The 19,791-nt window shown below is 41.2% G+C and overlaps 3 protein-coding genes across 5 annotated transcripts in view; 2 read left to right on the top strand and 1 right to left on the bottom strand.

Moving 5' to 3' along the window:
* The window catches only part of lyrm5a (LYR motif containing 5a), a 104,101-nt gene that overhangs the window by 72,995 nt on the left and 11,315 nt on the right, over positions 1-19,791 (top strand). The gene's annotated exons all lie outside the window — the stretch shown is intronic.
* Positions 2,830-13,194, top strand: LOC307157877 (cystine/glutamate transporter). Of its 2 annotated transcripts, XM_079869861.1 has the most exons (15): positions 2,940-3,090; positions 5,659-5,927; positions 6,085-6,370; positions 6,798-7,048; positions 8,017-8,143; positions 8,512-8,627; positions 8,726-8,851; positions 9,534-9,633; positions 9,711-9,755; positions 9,856-9,979; positions 10,064-10,167; positions 10,279-10,375; positions 11,224-11,373; positions 11,456-11,633; positions 11,764-13,194. In XM_079869861.1, the coding sequence occupies exons 4-15, from the start codon at positions 6,805-6,807 to the stop codon at positions 11,826-11,828; spliced, it is 1,476 nt and encodes a 491-aa protein (XP_079725987.1). In that variant the 5' UTR covers positions 2,940-3,090; positions 5,659-5,927; positions 6,085-6,370; positions 6,798-6,804; the 3' UTR covers positions 11,829-13,194. The 2 variants fall into 2 exon arrangements, with proteins under 2 accessions (XP_079725986.1, XP_079725987.1); XM_079869860.1 differs by having other exon boundaries at positions 2,830-3,090; positions 5,659-6,370.
* foxm1 (forkhead box M1) lies at positions 13,182-19,728 on the bottom strand. Of its 2 annotated transcripts, XM_079869858.1 has the most exons (9): positions 19,558-19,728; positions 18,446-18,858; positions 18,217-18,356; positions 16,380-16,562; positions 16,167-16,295; positions 15,982-16,041; positions 15,664-15,721; positions 15,394-15,569; positions 13,182-14,722 (listed from the first exon to the last, which is right to left on the bottom strand). In XM_079869858.1, exons 2-9 carry the CDS (start codon positions 18,819-18,821, stop codon positions 13,931-13,933), a joined length of 1,914 nt encoding a protein of 637 aa, XP_079725984.1. In that variant the 5' UTR covers positions 18,822-18,858; positions 19,558-19,728; the 3' UTR covers positions 13,182-13,930. The 2 variants fall into 2 exon arrangements, with proteins under 2 accessions (XP_079725984.1, XP_079725985.1); XM_079869859.1 differs by lacking the exon at positions 15,982-16,041 and having other exon boundaries at positions 19,558-19,636.

The raw sequence follows: 19,791 nt of genomic DNA, 5'->3' as shown, positions 1-19,791 counted from the left end.
ATGCGTCCTTTAAATCCACTGACGCGAACCAATCCCCGGGGCGAATTTGCGCCAGGATTTGCTTCAGAGTAGTCATCCTGAAGGCGCGCTTGTGAAGCGCTCTGTTGACAGGTCTCAGATCCAGTATGGGGCGGAGACCTCCTCCCTTCTTCGGCACTACGAAGTAGTGGCTGTAGAACCCGCTCTCCCGCTCGCTCGGGGAAACAGGTTCTATCGCCTTCTTCTCGAGTAAGTTGCACACTTCCTGCCTCAGCACATGAGCGTTTTGGGGCAAAGTTAATGACTGGATTACGCCGCGGAAGCGGGGTGGTCTGCGTTTGAACTGAAGTGTGTACCCTTGCCGAATCACATTTAACACCCACTGTGAAATGCCTGGAATAGTTTCCCACGCTGTCAGAAAGTGACTCAGCGTGGGTCGATCTAAACCTGCGGTCATCGCCGCTGCGGTCATCGCCGCTATTTGTGGGCTGGGAAAAGACAGCTCGCTTTGCCCGCGAGGTGCCTTTATAGCTACAGACCGTGACTCTGCGCTGCTCGAGGGCAGGGCGGGTAACACAATGTATGGTGCAAGAGGGGAAAAAAGCTCTGTTTGTGAAGTGGTAGTTTGCTTTATTGAACACAGTGCACAAGAAACAACATTCACAACACAACTGCACATGTCGCTCGTGGAACGTTGAGGGACTAAGTGCTGTAGAGCGCGGCGCTTGTTTTGAACGGGACCAGCCTGGCGCTCTCTTCCCCTCTTGCCCAGGCGGTCAGGATGACTGCTTTGGCCTCGCTGGGGACGCAGCGACTTTCCTGCGCGGGCTCCTCTGAGCCGTCCTCTTCTTTCCTGCTCCCTGCCAGTGGCCGCTTTCGGCCTCTACGAGCATCCGGCTCGGGGCGGGGTGCTGTCTGCCTTCTGACGGCAGCCTGATGTTGGCGGCCTGAGGCGGAAGACGAGCGCGAGCGAGGCTGCGGTGGAGGCGGGGGCGCCCTGCGAGGGATCATGTGACTCATAGCCTTAGCTTTTTTCTGAGTCTCGGAGAAACGCTCTTTGACTTTCTCAACGGCGTCTCCGAACAGGCCTGTAGGGGAGATCGGTGCATTCAGCAGCGTCTTCCTATCAGCCTCCTGCACGTCCGACAGGGTGAGCCACAGGTGTCTGTGGAGGACCACCAAAAACCCCATCGAACGGCCTATAGCCTGGGCCGAGCGCTTCGTGGCCAGGAGCGCGAGGTCCGTGGCTGAACGGAGATCCCGGATGGCGTCAGCGTCGATAGAGGCGGCGCCATCCAGAGACTTAAGCAGTTTTGCCTGCAGGACTTAGAGAACGGCCATGGCGTGCAGCCCAGATACCGCCTCCCCCGCCGCGCCGTAGGCTTTATTAGCCTGGTGGGCCGTGAACCTGCAGGCTCTGGACGGCAGGCTGCGGTCCGAGCCCAGGGCGGGAGCCGACAGGCAGAGGTGCGCAGCGACGGTCTCCTTGACGGGGGGATATGGAGGTAACCGTGGTCCCCTGCCTCGTCCACGGGGGCAAACATGGCCTGGGTGGAAGTGAGAGTGCGCCCCGATTGCGGGGCCACCCACGACTTCACCACGTGCTCGTGCACGTCAGGAAAGAACGGGGTTCCCCTTTTCGAAGCGGCCTGACGGCGGCTCGATTGGAGGAACCACGCGTCCAGTTTACTCTTGGATGGCTCATCCGGAGCTTTCCAAGAGAGGTCCAGTTCCTCGACGGCCTTGGAGAGGATACGGAAAAGCTCGTCCTGCAGGTCCGTCGGGGCCTGCTCCGCGCCCCAGTCGTTCTCGGAGGCGGACAGAGACATGGAGTCCTCCTCCTCACTCGCCCCGAAGGACACGAAGTCAGCGATTTCGCGAGGGGGGGCGAAAGGTGGCGTCGGGGAAACTCACGGGGGGTCGAACCTCGACTCTGCAGTTGGAGGGGCCCACCAGCGGCTCTGAGGCGGCAGTGGGCCCGATCCCCGCTGCTGCGCGAGCTTCAGCCCGCCTGGCCTTGAGAGCTTGTAGGGACATATCCGCACAGAGCTCGCAGGACCCGCCATCCTTGAGGGCGGACTCAGCGTGGGCCAGCCCCATGCACGCGACTCAGAACAGGTGCGTGTCCGGGGGCACGATGGGGCCCGAGCATAAATTGCAGATGGTTGCCATCGGATGCAGAAGACAGTTGCAGTATCTTCGGCGCACCTTCGACGACGGCGAAATAATCCAAGTTGTAGAGGTTAGTATCAGCTTTCTAGCACACGATTTGAGCGTGAAGAGAGAGATTCTGAAGGGAATTGACGCTGCACTTGCTTTTTACTGCAACGGTGTTTCAGTATTTGCATAATTTGCGTCAATTGGCCAACTCTGCTGGCATTAGCCTATAAGATTCAGCGGAAGTGAAGGAGGAGAGGAGTTCCCATATACGACATCCATAATGTCGAAGTTCCGTAGCCTTGATAGGGAACGACTTACTGACGACACAGCTTAATGCTCATTGGTTTAAACAACCGTGATGTATTGTTCTCTTTTAAAATGTTTGATTTTAAAACTCTGATATCATGTTTTATGTGTATACGTTATTTGTGAATATTCCCAAACTATCTGACAGTGCGATCTCTATATGGGTTATGCAATGTATTTTTTATTAAAAAAAATAAAAACACATATGTCTGTATTAAAGAAAAAAAGATTGATAAACATGTATTTGGAATGGAATTAAATAAGTAGCTACTTTGGGTGTCTTGTTCATTAAATTTATTTTCACATAAAAGCAACAGAACTTAAATTCCATCCAGTTTATTAGCAACACTGTGCACGAGTGTGAATCCCGCGATATCCGCCTTCGATCTCACAGGTGTCTGATCCACTGCGAGAAGAGAAAACTGTCCGTCTTGCCTGCACTTTTTTCACTCCTCCCCTCACTGCAGCCGCCTACTCTCGCATACATTTCAGGCGAGTCAAGGCGCATCTCAAACAAGCCTAATGATGGGGTGATGGATCATGTAATCAGGTCATGTGACTTTATACCAACATTCCAAACTTTTGTATCAAAATCCAAAATGGCAGCATACATGGACAAAGACACGCAAAGACACTGGCCATGAGGTAGGCCTAAGTGTTTTTATATTTTTCACGATTATGATATTTTAGAGTGATTTTGTTTTAAAAAATAGTTTTTTAAGGATAGTTTACATGTTCTTGTGGATATTTTTATAATAATCTTCTCACAACTTTGATTATCAGGCATTGAATGCCTGTATCCTGGGGGATACATTGCCCATATAAGGGTATTTAACAGGGCTGATCACTCAGATATTCTTGTTTTGAGGCCTGTTCTCTAAAGATATTGAATAGGATAAAGGTTTTTAAATGTGCCAGGATGGGCAGACATCCATCATGTGTCAGAAGTGCAAAGTGAGGATTTGCCTGGTCACTGGACAAAATGCTCGCAACTGTTTTCTCAGCTTCCATTGCCCATAGAATACAGTGCCCTCCACAATTATTGAACCCCCTGGTAAATATGATCAAAATTGGCTGTAAAAAATAAATCTGCATCGATTATCCTTGTGATCTTTCATTCAAAAAATGTGCACAATTCTAACCTTTCATTGAAGTAAAAGAATTGAAAGTGGGGGGAAAATCACATTATGAAATAAATGTTTTTCTCCAAAACACGTTGGCCACAATTATTGAAACCCTTTCATTAAATACTTTTTGCAATCTCCTTTTGCCAAGATAACAGCTCTGAGTTTTCTTCTATAATGCCTGATGAGTTTGGAGAATAACTGACAAGAGATCAGAGACCATTCCTCCACACAGAATCTCTCCAGATCCTTCAGATTCCCAGATCCATGTTGGTGCTTCTCCTCTTCAGTTCACTCCACTCATCAGGTCAGGGGACTGAGACGGTCATGGCAGAAGCTTCATTTTGTGCTCCACAACAAATTTTTGTTTTGATTTTGATGTTTGTTTTGGATCGTTGTCCTGATGGAAGATCCAACCACGGCCCATTATAAGATTTCTAGCAGAAGGCGTCAGGTTTTGATTTTTTATCTGTTGATATTTGATAGAATCCACAATGCCATGTATCTGAACAAGAAGTCCAGGACCTCCAGCAGAAAAATATGCCCACAACATTAAAGATCCAATGGTATATTAAATTGTACACATGGGGTACTTTTTATCCTTGTGTTCACCAAACCCATCTAGTGTGTTTGCTGCCAAAAAGCTCTGTTTTAGTCTAATCTGACCACAGAACCCTGTGTTGTTTGAAGATACAGTCGTGTCTGACAATTAAATTTGCTGGAATTTGTTTTTGGATGAGCGAGGAGGGTTTTTTTTAAACCCTCCCAAACAACATGTGGGGATGTAGGGGTTGTTTGATAATTTTTTTTTTAGGCTTTCTGACCCCAAGACTCAACTAATCTCTGCAATTCTCCATCTGTGATCCTTGGAGAGTCTTTGGCCACTCAAACTTTCATACTCGCCGTGCATTAAGACAGTATAGACACACGTCCTTTTCCTGGCAGATTCATAACATCTTTAGTTGGTTATAACTTCTTAATTATTGCCCTGATGGTCAAAATGGGGATTTTCAATTCTTTAGCTATTGTCTTACAGCCACTTTCTAGTTTGTGATGCTCAACAATCTTTTGCTACGCATCAGAACTGTATTCTGTGGTTTTACTCATTGTGATGGATGATTAAGGGGATTTGGCCTTTGTGTTTCCTCATATTTAAACTCCTGTGAAACACGAAGTCATAGCTGGACAGTTTCATGTTCCTAGTCACCCTGGTGTACTAAAAAAGGTAAATATTAATGGGAATATACTTCAGAGATATTTTACTCGTAAAAAATTCTAGGGGTTTCAATAATTGTGGCCAACATGTTTTGGAGAAAAACATTTATTTCATAATGTGATTTCCCCCCACTTTCAATTCTTTTACTTCAATGAAAGGTTAGAATTTTGCACATTTTTTGAATGAAAGATCACAAGGATAATCGATGCAGATTTATTTTTTACAGCCAATTTTGATCATATTTACCAGGGGGTTCAATAATTGTGGAGGGCACTGTATATCTGGTGTGGGGCACCACAGGGAAGATGGTAGAATTAAAAAAACAAAACAGGAAAAAAGTGTTTTAAAAATCGGCACATGAACTGTTTAAAAAGTTATGAAATGTTAAATGTATATCCTACATAGACAATGCATCTTGGGAGAAAAAGTTCAGTTTTTTCCAATTTTTCAAATGTTGTATGGATAACATGAAAAAATGTAGCTAATTAATTGTTCATTAAATGTTTTAAAAGTTGTCATATGAACTATAATAAAAAAGAATACATTGCAAAATGTTACCCTAAATGGGCAATGCATCTCGGGAGATACAGAGTGTAACTTAGAAAATAAAGGTCATATTTTGGAAAAAATGCATGAACTGTGTCATTTTAGTCTAGATACATACAAAAAAAAGCAATGAATAATTTTTCCATCAAATTTATTTATGCTTGCCCCTTTAAGGGTTAACTTAACTTTAAGAACATTTTCTATGGCTTGTAGTGGTGGAGGCCCAGATGTTTTTTTTTTAGTTCATTATCAGCTGTGTAAACATGTTCAGAAAACATGTTTATGCAGATGTTGTAAAATCTTTTCTTTCTTTTTTTTTTTTTACAGATTTTCATTTCAGCATTGGGGAACAGCTTCTCAAATGCCTCTGCACTATTTATGACTGTCTCTTTTAGTAAGATGATGCCCGTTGCCACATGTGGAAGAGTAAAAAAATAAAGAAAAAAAACCATAAGAGGGGCCCTTCATGGTTTGAAAGAGACTTTACCACACATGTCTGATGTCTGACTGAATGAAGCAGACAGCCAGACAGAACCAGGAGAGAGAAAGTTTGTGGCCCCTGGCCAAATAACAGTTTACTGTTAACCTCCCCCTCAGTGAGGACTGACCCCTCACCCTCACACACACAAACTAACACGCCATAGCATGCTCTGAAAGGACTTTCAGTAATCTGCTTGGTAGACTTAACAAAATCAGCTCTTGGATAATATGTGCATTCTCTGTAATACTTTTTTTTATGTTGATGTTGACAAGACGTTTTTGCAGCTGCTTCAACAAGAAGAGGAGGTCCTCATGGGAGATTCCTGAGTCCTGCTGTGCACACTCACACACTACATACAGAGCACAATGGCACATGGCTGTCCCGTCTAAAAGGCTTTAATTACTCGTGTTGATGAATCTGGGGAAGACTGCTGGCTTTGTTTCTTGCCTGAGCTCTGAACTGGATGGTCAGTTTCCAGGGTTACTCTGCTTGAAAGGAGGTGCAAAACAAGTTGCATAGAGCAAATGAGAAAAGTATACTGGTCTTGCTAGCTGACTGGTGAGTAGAAAAAAATATTGATAGATCTCACATTTTACTTAAATGAAGATTTGCATTTGAATATTTACCAATGTCTTTAGCAGATTTGTATTACTTTGAAAATAATATATATAGACATTCTACTATATTATTAAATTTGCAACTACGTCAACTATCAGTCATTAGAGTATTAGTAGACTGCCTACTTAATATCTGCTAACACTTTATTTTGATGGTCGTCACTTTGCAAGTCCACCAACTTATTCTAACCTCAACAGTTTACTAATATTCTAATTAGTTAGTTGACATATAGTTGTGAAGTTGCTTATAGTTAGTAGAATGTCTAAAGTGGACCATTGAAATAAAGTGTAACCCTTGTTGTTTGTTTACTGTGCAAAAGCGTCAACTTAAAATTTGTGCAACTTAATTGTGTACACTCTTTGTGAAGATCTGAGATGGGGGTCTCTAAAAGAGCGCCCGCCACTGATAATGTGTCCGATGGAGGTAGCAAAAAAACCATGAAAGATGATGCAGTTCATCTCAGGAGGAAGATAGGGCTGCTGCCATCCATATCCTTCATCATTGGCACTGTGGTGGGCAGCGGCATCTTTATCGCCCCCAAAGGCGTATTGATGAATTCAGGCAGTGTGGGATTGTCCTTGCTGGTCTGGGCCCTGTGTGGCGTCCTCTCCACTTTTGGTGAGGAACATCTTTGGTGCTTATACACTGTACTGATCAAAAGTTTTGTGTTTTTTCTTGGTGAGTTCAGTAGCATCAACAATAAAAAAAGCATGTTCACTATACACTGCACAATGAATCTCACTCACAGCGTGTGTCTACACTGTTAATGAGAGTATTCGTGAGTTTGCGACCAAAAACTCTGGTGTTTTGAGCTGTTTGTGGATTCTGACTAAACCTCTGATTGGCCATTGCATTCAAGAGATCAACAAACATGTCTGTGATTGGCTACATTGCTCACCACTGCAGAAACACATTGTATTTAGAAACATTTGACATTCTCCAGAGCACAAACACTACTATGCCACTAATCTGACTCGTCTGCTGAGCTGTAGAGTTGCCAAACCACACTGTGATTGAGAAATTTGACATGCTTTCTATCACTACTCTATAAAAATAGACCATTCCAACTTTAGATACACCACACTGTTAGACTGTCTTAAGAAGAAGAGCCTAGGATGGGCTTTTTAAATAATGCCTCTTAGGTTATCATCCCATTTCAACAATGCAGAGATAATAGTCCCAAGATACCCTGTCCATTATGTCATAACAGCATTTTGGCCTATACAGCCAACAACGACTTTTTTTGATAGAAGTCTCTTCTGCTCATCTCATTTGATCAGTAAGAATACAGTAAAAACAGTAATATTGTAAAAAATTACAATTTAAAACACATCATCCATTATTCCAGTATTTAGTGTCACATAATTTTTTAACAGTCATTTTAAATTGTAAAAATATATTTCACAATATTCCTCTTTTTTTACTGTATTTTCCATCAAATAAATGCAGCTTCTTTCAAAAACATTTACAAATCTTTATTATTCAAAGCTTTTGACTGGTTGTGTGAATACTATTTTGACTTTTAGCTCTCCCATGCTGGAAAATCCTATTCAAAGCAGTTTTGAAATATTGCATGTTCTCTTCAGGTGCCCTGTGCTATGCTGAGCTGGGCACAACCTTTACTAAATCAGGGGGCCATTACACCTACCTGTTGGAGACTCTGGGGCCCCTGCCTGCCTTCCTGCGACTGTGGGCTGAGTTCATATTCATCAGGTGTGTGTGTGTGTGTGTGCACTTGTACAACTATCTTTGTGAGGACCAGTTTGACTTTAGACCATTGGAGTGAGGACAAAGAGAGGACATTTTTGCCGGTCCTCACTTTCTGAGACCCCTTTAAAGGCCTGTTTGAGGGTCAAGACTTGGTTTTAGGGATAAGGTTATAATTAGGTTAGGGGTAGGTTTAGGGTAAGAGTTCGGGTTAGGCACTTATTTGTGATGGGTAAGGTTAGGGTAAGCGGCTAGAGATTGCATTGTGTCAATGAATGTCCTCTTAAAGATAGATGTGCAAGAATGTGTGTGTGGGCGCGCGAACAGTGTTTGGGTTTTATTGTGTTCAGCGAATTGTCCAAATGTAATTTCAGACCTGCAGTGGCTTCCTATGTGTCTCTGGCTTTTGGCCGTTATGTAGTGGAGCCGTTTTTCTTGCCGTGTGCCGCACCGACAGCTCTGGTCAAACTAGTCAGCTTGCTTGGAGTCAGTGAGTGCAGTTCCTTTAAAATCAGTGGATTACTTAACGTTTAGTTTGTACAACGAACTAAATCTGTTATGTAAATTTGTAAACTATTTTATCTATAGCGTTTGTGGTGGCAGTGAACTGCTGGAGTGTATCTTTGGCAGCTCGTACGCAGATCTCGCTGACCTTCATCAAGATGTTTGCTCTGATCCTGATCATCATCCCAGGCATCATGGCTCTGGCCAATGGTAATACTGCAATATATTACATATAAATAATAAAATAGTGTAAAATGGGCATAATACTGTAAAATGAAATTGCGGTATGGGCATCTTACTGTAAAATGAAATTGCGGTATGGGCATCTTACTGTAAAATGAAATTGCGGTATTGGCATCTAACTGTAAAATTAAATTGCAGTAAGGGCATCATACTGTAAAATTAAATTGCGGAAAGGGCATCTTACTGTAAAATTAAATTGCGGTAAGGACATCATACTGTAAAATTAAATTGCGGAAAGGGCACCTTACTGTAAAATTAAATTGCGGTGAGGACATCATACTGTAAAATTAAATTGCAGTAAGGGCATCATACTGTAAAATTAAATTGCAGTAAGGGCATCATACCGTAAAACACATTTATAGGTAAGCTACTGTAAAGGGGAACTTACAGTAACTTACTGGCAATAGTGCTGCCAGTAAGTTACCGCAAAAATACGATAAAATGTCTAACAGTGTACAATATTCATTTAGGATTACTTTGGAATTTTTTCAAACAAAATCTATTCATTTTACCTGCTTAAACCTTGTTAAAATTATTTTTGGTTTTTAAATGGTTTTTGCTTCAGTTAATAACCCCATTTTGATAATCAATTGCAATATGAGAAGAGAGTAAGGCAACTGACTTCTTATTTTCATTTTTTTTGTTTCAGGGAAAACTGAAAATTTCCAGAATGCCTTTGACTCTGATTCTTTATCTCTGACCAAACTTCCTTTGGCCTTTTATTCAGGTCTTTATGCATACGGCGGATGGTGGGTATCATCAGTGCTAAATATCTAAAAGGAAGGGATTAAAAAAATAATAATGTAAAGTTTGTTTTTTCTTACAGGTTTTATTTAAATTGCATAACCGAAGAGGTAATTAACCCCAACAGGTATACAGAACTTCTTTCATTGCCAAATTGAAAACTTGACAGAGTGTTTTTATGAATATATAAAGACACCTAAGATTCCTTTCTCATATATTCTTGTTAGAACAATTCCATTGGCCATCATTTTCTCCATGGTGACAGTTACCGTGTGTTACGTTCTGGTCAATGTGGCTTACTATACAATGATGACCGCAGATGAGTTACTGTTATCAGATGCCGTGGCAGTGGTTAGTAGTGGACCAAAGACTTTGGAGATGAGTATTACAGGATCTAGTTAATGTCTTGACTGTGCTGTCCTAAATGCATTGCAGACGTTTGCAGGTCGGGCTCTGCAGGGTATAGCTCCAGCAATACCCATATTAGTAGCTCTTTCCTGCCTTGGAGCTCTTAATGGAGGCTTTTTTGGTTCACCCAGGTAAGGATCTCAGAAATGTAAAGGCAAAAGAAGTTTTGGATCTAAATTTATGTTTAATAGCTTTGACTTTGACAGGTTAAAAGTGAAGATTTTGTAACTCTGTTTCTGCAGGATGTTGTTCGTGGGAGCCAGAGAGGGTCACTTTCCATTGATCTTCTCCATGATCCATATTCGCAGACAAACACCACTACCAGCTGTGCTTTTTCTGGTACAGTCACATCCAGTGCTTTTCAAAAATAATGGTTCCACCCTTTCAACCCTTTTTGTTTCCCCAAATATTTTATTGTGTAAAGAACATTTTAAATATCTGAAGAAATGTTTCCACTATAAAGAACCTTTTGTGAAATGAAAGATTCAAAAGGTTCTTCATCCATCAATGCCAATAAAGAACCTTTATTTTTAAGAGTGTTGATTACTTACACATTGTAGTCCATTACAGATTACAAATTACATGTTGACAATTGTGGTTAGTAACATAATCTATTAGATTACACTACTTTTTGATTACTCTTGACCTAACATACATTGTTTATCACATAGATTTGAACATGATTAATTTATACTATATTGACATAAAAATACAAAAATAAAGAAAATATATCTTTGTGTTCAACAAAGTGCATTAAACTTTACAAATTGGGGTTTGTTAACTTTAACACTAAAAAGGATTAAATATTTTATTTGTTTACTTGCATGTCGTGTGACCATTAACCGACATCAGAGAACCGTGAACTTGTGAATGTGTTGGAATATTAACTTAAAATATTTCAAGTAAAATTGTGTAGGTTTATAAGACGAGGAAAATAAGAATTAGGGAGGATCAATTAATTTGGAATAATTTACTAGTCTACTGTCATTATGTAAAATGTAATAAATAAAAGAGTAACTGAAATCCAATTACAAGTATTTTAAAATGCAATCTAATCTAATTACAAGCAGACCTACACATTTTTTTGAATCTGATTATGTAATCCAGATTACATGCATCATCCCTCTAGCCATATCTGGTTCCTACATTATCGTCATGTCCGCTCATGTTCCTCCTGATGTTTGCAGTATCCTCTGGTCATCATCATTTTGGCAAAAGGAGAGATCTATCAACTGATCAACTTTGCGTCGTTCTCCCGTTGGCTCTTCATTGCCATGGCGACCTTGGGAATGATCATCCACCGCTTCAGATTTCCAGAACATCCCAGACCATTCAAGGTCCATTTAAATGGCTTATTAATTGATATATTAGTAGGAATTTGTCACTGAATTTATTAAACATTGGTGTGACTGTGTTCAGGTCCCTCTAGCAGTTGCGGTGGTCTTTACCATAGTGTGTTTCTTCATCGTGGGCCTGTCCTTGTATTCGGACCCTTGGAACACGGGGGGCAGCTGTGCCCTCACCATCTCAGGAATACCTGTGTATTACCTGACAGTCAAGAAGTCATACATACCTAAACGCTGGAAAAAATCCTTCAGTAAGTACTGCAAAGCACCTTTATGTATTGAATCCATATCTTAACATTCATTTTAATATGATTCTTCAGTAGAATTATTCCTGGGAACAGTCAAAGCTCCAATCGCTGACCTAAACTTCATTGTGTGCAGATTATTTCAGTCAACAGATGCAGATTCTTCTGGAAGTGGCTCAGCAGGAAGTTCAGACCTACTGATGGAGCATCACCAAACACCAGCTAAATTCATGTGCCGAGTGTTGCGATTGGCGTCAAAGTTGTACATTTTAGTGGTGCTTGCTATTACTATTGCTACAAACCCCTACCTACCCTACACACTTAAAAACAAAGGTTTTAATAGGGGGGTTTCACAGTGATGCCATAGAATAACCATTTTTGGTTCCCCAAAGAACCTTACAGTGATTAGTTCTTAAAAGGTTAGTTCACCCAAAAATGAAAAAATTGTCAATTACTCACCCTCACGTCATTCAAAACATGTAAGACTTTTGTTAATCTTCAAAACACAAATTAATATATTTTAAATTCATTCTGAGAGATTTCTGTCCCTCCATTGACAGTCCACGCAATTACCACTCTGACGCTTCAAAAAGTTCATATAAAGATCGTAAAAGTAATCCATATGAATCGATCGGTTGAAACTTGATCGTTTTATTAGGCTTTAAATCACATATAAACCTTGATCAGTGAACATAAAGCTCAAATGTACTTGCTTGATGCATAAGAACAAATCTCATTGGTTCCCGCAGAAGCTCAATCGTGCTGCGTAACCCGAGAATGAACCTCATTGGTTCTCGCACATCAAGCAAGCGTCCTTGAACTTCCATTTCCATGAACACACATTCATTCATGTGCGTTGATGAATGTTTATATGTGAATAAAAGCCAAAAATCTGTTCATAATTTAAAGCGATCGAGTCTCTTAAGAAAATTTGGACTATGTTTTTTTTGGACTAAATTAGTTGTGTCGAAAGAACTTGAGGGCGAGTAAATGACAGAATTTAATTTGTTTGGGTGAACTATCCCTTTAAAAGATCCATTATTTTCTGTCCCGAAAGGTAGATAACTTTAATATTTCAATACGATCTTCACAAGAATCACAAAACACGTCCTATTATTGTTTTAGTTTTTTTTCAATGGCAGAGGGTCTGAACGGGACATCTTTTTATGTTACCAAAAGGTTGACTGTTAAAAAATGTCAAAGTTGATTAATAAATAGCTTTGAAATCTTACAAAAGCCAAGTATCAAGGCACTTGTTAATGACAGTGACAGATTTTCAAATGTCTAAGCATGAATGTACTTTTATATTTTTAGGATTTCGTATATAACTTCTAATGCTCATGTGTTCTGACATTTTAACACCATCAATCTATCAACTGTGTAGTTTTGTATATTTTTTATGACATCTTGCATTTGTTGTTGTTGTTGTTTTTACATTGGAAGAATACAATATAATGTGACATGAATTAACAGCTACATTTGATGGTAGTTTTCTAAGCATATGAACTCTGCATGCTTACTAATCACTCTATACATGGAAATGAACATTAAAAGCTTTGGATGCACCAAAAATCTCTTAGAACGCTCATCTTGGTCATATCCAACATCCAGAACACACTCTGAAATTGTTCTTAATAGCAAAAATACATGAATGCAGAAAAGCAGCAGCAGCAGCAGAGATGAGTCACTATTACGACATGCTTGTAACCATGAAAACACACATTATAGGATGTTATAAACAGCTCGATACTCCATCTAAACGTCTGGTACATTCTACAACAGTAAAAAAGTGCAACACTTACATGACCATCTGCAATCAAATAACAACCCTTCATTCTAAGAGAAAACGTATATAAGGTTTTGCATTCGGTTTTATTTTATATGGCAAATTCTCTTAAAAATCTCTTTTTGTGTGTCATTTTTACCGTCAATCTATCTGGCTAAACCAAGGTGTTCAAAATTATTCCAAAACAAAGAAATAATGTAAAGATGGGTAGTGTAAATTAATGAATCTGTTAAATCTGTTTGTCCACTTACTTATAATACACACGCACACTCTCTCTCACGCTCACATTTATATATTACAACTTGTGCAAAATAATTATCTCTAAGTACATTCGTCACTAACAGGTTTGCTCTCAAATAAAGGCCTACATATCCAAAACACAAACACGTACAGTAATAGGCAGTGAAATAGCAACATTTGTTAGCAGAGAAATTAAGAAAATACTTATAAAAATAGAAGAGATCAATAGCAAAGGCAGTGAAGGAAGTTAAGCAGCTCAGATAAAGGAAGTCAGGAGTCACTTCAGCTCAGGGATAAGCTGGGACCAGCTGATGTTTGCCATGCCGAGATCATCATCCTCAAGGCCGGTGAAGCTGATATCCACTAGAATTTTACTCAAGCTGTCGTTCATGGTGTCCAGGACGAGCCCTTCGGTGAGAGAGCGGTTGGCGAGGCCCACCTGCAGCAGCTCTCTGGAGCAGGCCGGGGTGGAGCGTCTCGGGGAGGGTCGGGCACAGGTGAGCAGCTCTCGAGGGGAGCTGAAAAGCGGCAGCTCCTTAAACGGTGTGCTGTTGAAACTGAAGGGTGTGTGTTCGTGCCGCTGTGGGGTGAGCTGTGGCCCGCTGGGCGTTCGAATGGGGCTGAAGTCCAGCACGCCTCCCTTCCCGACTGGAGTGATCCTCCAGGGCTCCAGCACTGTTGGCGGCTTGCTGGGAGTAGATGAGGAAGGGTGGCTGCCCTTGATGGGCGTTTTAAAAGTGTATTCTCTGTTTGGGCTGTCAAAGTTGGGTTTACAGGTGGGCAGGGGGTCCGGATCAGGCTCCGCCTCCTGAGTGTCTTGGAAGGTGGAGACGTCGGAGACTACGCCTGAGTCGAAGAGAGTGCTGTCGGGGTAGAGCAGGACGGGTTCCTCATTGGCTGGCCGGACCAGGCGTTGTTTGCGGCGGGAGCTGCTGTTTTCTCGCTGTCTGGTTTTGGGGGGCGGAGCTTCGGACACCACAGGAGTCAGAGACACACACACAGGCTCCTTCTTTATCTCCTTAGAGGCGGGATTACACAGCATCACCGAGCTCACGTCACTCTGCGAGACCTTACATGAAACAAACGCGTTAAACACGAAATGCTTTTCTCAAGAAATTAATTCTCTGTTGTAAAAGACCATAAAGTTAAATTCTGAACTACCAACAACCATTATAAGCCCCAGGTATACTTCATTTCAATTAACATGCTTTTCTGTGCATAGGCCTATAATTTGCGGGGATCAGGTAGCCGCTATTAATATATGAGGTATTGAAATCGCTTTTGAATGTGCGCTCACTTTTAACTTTTGCGATCACGCATACTCATGTGTACAGGGAGTGGTGAATGGTGTGAATGGACGTCCGTGGACCCTCCCGATATCCCACCCTCACGAATATCACATCACGTGGACTGCTGAAGTATACTTTGGGCTTTAGACTAGCTTCTATCAGTTAGTGACCATACATGGCCAGCCAGATAGCATGTAAACCATCCACCATTTGGTTTTAGGTGGATTTTCAAGCAGGTTTGAATGTATTGATTTCCAATTAATTGACCATTAATTAATTAATTAATTAACATAACACTCAAAAAATATCATTCAAATTTAATTAAATGTGTTACTTGCCATTTCTTTGTGTAATTTACTAGAAATTGCTGAAAGAAAATTGTTTCAAAGTAAATCCTACCTCAAATCTCTCTCTCTCTCTCACACACACACACACACATTTAGGTTTTTACCTTAGGAGCAATCCGGACCCTCTTGCTCGCACTGCTGGAGCTGTGAATGGAAGCGCTTTGAGTGTGTGGAGGAGTGGCGAGAGACACGGGACTGGAGGAGGGCAGTGGCCAGAGGGGAAGCTGGATGGGAACCAGGTACGAGTCAGTCCGAGGCAGAAGAGGCTTCATCTTTCTCTCTGAGGACGAGCGGAAATAAAGGACTGTCAGGATTCAGGAAACAGAATCGTGTAATCTGAGACATTCATCTCTCTCATCCATCCCAACACTCACCTGTGCTACCGGCGATGGGTATCGCTTTCTTCACCTCCGGAGGACCTCTCTTCTGTTGCTACGGGAACAAAGAGGATTTGTTTACATTTGTTCAAAGTGTAACGTTCAAAATAGCAACGGCGTCAAGGCTGTCTGTCTTTCTATGAATCTTAGATGATAAAAGGAACAAAACAAGCGATGATCTCGAGCTGAACGTGCTTCCTTCTGTCTGTCTGAATCTCCCTGAAATAAAATAACTGATTCCTGTAGAAGTAGAAAGGCTGGTCCCTGTCGATCTGCCCTTGAGAGGGTGATTTAGAGTACGAAAGGGGATCTTACTTGATGGTAACCAACTTGTGTGGTCTGAGGGCAAGTGGGGGTCACTGGGTCAACCAAAGGCTGTGGGATGAGCCAGGAAATGAGAGATGACCACATTTGAAAGGATGAAATCGCATATGGACAAAGCAGCACTGTAAGTGACTGGGATATAATAAAGCGAGAGTGTGATTTGTATTAATACACACCTTGTAAACCTGGTCCAAAGTGAGACAGCGGTTTGCTTCCGGTCGAATCGTCCAATAGGAGATCTTGCCATCAGGAGACGATTCACGGACAAACATGTCATGCAGTGAGAGATTATGACGTATGGAATTCTAATAAAAAAATAACAAATCACTCTCAGACATCATATATTAGAAATTTGCGTAAACTGACAATTAATTCACTTTACACGCTACCTTCCATCCGGGTTTTGCGACATTTCTGAAATACGGAAAATGGTCTTCGATCCAATTGTAAATTTCCTTCAGGGTCATGTGTCTGTTATTCTTGCTGTTGATAGCAAACTGGATCATTGCCATGTAGGAATACGGGGGTCTCTCGGACAGAGGGTCCTTCTCCTTTTCGGGACATTTGGGCAGCTGAATGAAGAGGAAAGAAACAATTTTATAAAATGTAATTTAAAAAAAAGCAAACCATTATGGGTATAACCATACACTGATATCACGATTCGTTCAATACACTACACTAATGTCATGATACTTCAAACAAAGCCAAAATAGAGTTAAAATAGTACTTTTTTTAAACTACTACTACTAACACAGATTGCAAACATATAAAGGGATGGTTCATTAATTACTCACCCTTATTTCATTCTAAACCAGTAAGACTTTCGTTCATCTTCGGAACACAAATGAAGATCTTTTTGATGAAATCTGAGAGCTTTCTGCCCTTCATTGAACTACCGCTTTGATGATGAACAGACTGAATTTAGGCTTTTATGCACATATAAACATCCATCAACTCACACATCAGTTGTGGTAAACAGAAGCTCAAGCATGCGAGGACCAATGAGGTTCATTCTTGTGTGTTACGCAGCACGTTTGAGCTTCCGCATGTGAATAAAAGCCTAAATTAAATCTGTTCATCACATAAAGCAATCGAGTCTCTTCAGAAAATTTTGACTAAAACGCTCAATTCATGTAGCCTGGTTAAAACCGGACCATTCTCAATAGTAAGTGAGTTATGGTCTGGCAAAGCTTTATTAATAACTCATTTCCAAAGGGGCGTCACCAACGGACGTCGATCAAATGCCTCTGGGCGCAATTGGATAGACCTAAAACCAATCAGAGCGATCGCCATCGTGTAAAGCCATATGCTGCATCCCAATTCGCCTAAGTTACACTACGCCATAAAAGTATGTACTCTTTTTGTGAAGAAAATGTATTTACTTTTGAATGTGTAGCAAAAAAGTAGGCAAGCTTTGGGACATACTACTTCGTCATCTTTATCGGACGGATCTGTCGCGTACATCCTGTCACGTAAACTGCCATGTCAATCATCTTGTCACAGTTAAAATCCTCTATTAAATCTAATTTAATTTCCTACCGTTTCGGAGAGAAATGTAGTAGCACGTTCATCTGCCAGTGGGTCTTTCATGGAGACTGTCCTCATGTGTTTGCAATTTGAATATAATAATGCATTTAAAAGTTGAACGGACGTCGCTCAAATGCCTCTGGGCGCAATTGGATAGACGTAAAACCAATCAGAGCGATCGTCATTGTGTAAAGCCTGCCCCAACGTTTCTGATTGGTGCCGCGATTTCGATGGATTAGAAATGGGCTTGAATGAGCTCTTTGCTAGACTACTTGCAGAGCAAATCTAAATTTTCCGGAAGTTGTCTGGGTTTTCCCAGGCTACAATTCATGTGGATTAGTTTTACGATCTCTTTATGAACTTTTGAAGCATCAAAGTGTCAGTAGCGTAGCTGTCAATGGAGGAACAGAAAGCTCTCAGATTTCATCCAAAAGATCTTCATTAGTGTTCCATAGAAGATAAACAAGAGTCTTACGGGTTTGGAAGGACGTGAGGTGACTAAATGATGACAAAATTTTAATTTTTGGGTAAACTAACCCTTTAAAATAGTTTATTCAAAACATTTTCAGAATACCTTTTTATAAAACGTGATACATTAAAAAAAAAAATAGAGCATTTGCACTGATTAATTCTTCACAATAAGATAACATGCATTTAGAAAATAGATTTTCATTTCATGCCGTCTTTAATGTTGTGTACCTGATTACAATCACTTGGATTGTCCTTGCTAGGGCATTTTTGGTTCGACTCCGGTCCGAGTCCATCAGAGCTCATTTTTCCCAGCCACTGGATGTTCGTCAGACTATCATCAAGCGGGTAGCACTCAGTCTCCTTTTTCACTATTGTCATGGGTAAACAACAATTCAAAAAAACAGTCTTCTTACATTCCTCACAACATTGCAAACATGCTCTTAGTCATGTCCCTCACCTTTCCCAAGATCAGCCCCAGGTTCTGTAGAAAAACACCCAAGGGTTTTGCTCTCCTCTAAACTGGTGCTGCCACTGAGCAGGATGAACTTGTTTCGGCCCTGAGGTCCGCACTCCTTCCCTTTGGCTGTCAGGGCGCTGATGACACTCTGCAGATCGGCTGCTTTCGGGATCACCACCACCTGTGTGTCCGGCATGGTGGGGTGGTCCATGATGCGGATGCCATCGGGGAAGCAGCGGGCGGTGGATGGGGTCGGGGTCAGGGTGGTCTGGGAGCGCGGCCCATCTGCCTCATCGCACCCTACATCAGATTCACTCTTCTGAAATGGCAGCTTCCTCCTCTTCAGGATGATGGGTCTCCTCGGGCTCTCTCTCATTGTTTGCTCACAGCAAATGGATCTGTCTGATCCCTGTCTAACAACATAAAACAGAAAATGTTATAAGTTTTTAATTTTAAATAAGTTACAATGTATATAGGAACTAAGTTACTCGACTACAAAAACTGGAAGCTTCGCTACAGTTGCGCGAAGATGAATCATACAAACAACAAAATAACAATACATCTTGAATCAAAAGCAGATTAAGTGTCAAAACAAATGTGACAAATTTGTGAAAATATAAATCAAATATGTAGAAATATCATATATTTGCAGATCAATATCATATATTTGCAGATCAATGTACCGATAAGAAAGTCTGTCGATGAAACGACTTTTTTGTCCAACGACTCTTCAATGACGAATCTAGTTCTATAATATAAAATACCGTTACAAACTGATTACTTTCAATCTCATGTAATAGTTATTATAATGACGACAGATCATTCCGAAACAAAAGTTGTTGTGCAATGCAAGGTCTGTAAAATAATTCGCTTTTATTTTATTAATTATCTATAACGTTATTCGTTAAGATCGATGTTTTAAAACACATTAAAAATTATTATTATTGTCTTAAAATGAATAGATATAATTAATACACTTAATTATTAAATCTTCCGATCTTCCTTTATTATGTGACATGCGGCCTAGTGATTCGCCTACTAACCCACTGTACACCTACTGTTTAATTCATTAAAAATAAGACACATATCAAATAATACGAAGCGGATCAAACCTTCATATCATGTCAGCCGTGCAGACGGTGGTTTATTCGAGTTAATCTGGCAGTGCTGAGAGGTAAAATGTATTTTGATGGGGTAAATGAAAGACTCCGGAGTCCGGAGACTCTTGTGCGCATTTGGTGAGATTTTGAATTTTGGCGCAGAGCGGTGCAGCGTTGTCACGTGATCACGCTGCGCCCAATGGAGAGTACAGATAGGCGGAGACATCGAGTGTCGAGTGTTGCTGT

Source organism: Squalius cephalus, assembly GCF_949319135.1.
Source record: "Squalius cephalus genome assembly, chromosome: 4".
In the NCBI taxonomy this organism is placed as follows: domain Eukaryota; kingdom Metazoa; phylum Chordata; class Actinopteri; order Cypriniformes; family Leuciscidae; genus Squalius; species Squalius cephalus.
The sequence above is the reverse complement of the archived record's forward strand: the minus strand, read 5'-3'. Positions and strand labels throughout refer to the sequence as shown.

Coding starts and splice junctions, on each gene's coding strand:
- LOC307157877 (XM_079869860.1), top strand. CDS start 6,805: ATGGGGGTCTCTAAAAGAGCGCCCGCCACTGATAATGTGTCCGATGGA. Junction 9,756..9,855: donor GAGGTAATTAACCCCAACAG/GTATACAGAACT, acceptor TATTCTTGTTAG/AACAATTCCATTGGCCATCA. Junction 11,634..11,763: donor ACGCTGGAAAAAATCCTTCA/GTAAGTACTGCA, acceptor CATTGTGTGCAG/ATTATTTCAGTCAACAGATG.
- foxm1 (XM_079869858.1), bottom strand. CDS start 18,821: ATGAGAGAGAGCCCGAGGAGACCCATCATCCTGAAGAGGAGGAAGCTG. Junction 16,563..18,216: donor ATCCAAGTGATTGTAATCAG/GTACACAACATT, acceptor CTCTTCATTCAG/CTGCCCAAATGTCCCGAAAA. Junction 16,042..16,166: donor CTTTGGACCAGGTTTACAAG/GTGTGTATTAAT, acceptor CTCATCCCACAG/CCTTTGGTTGACCCAGTGAC.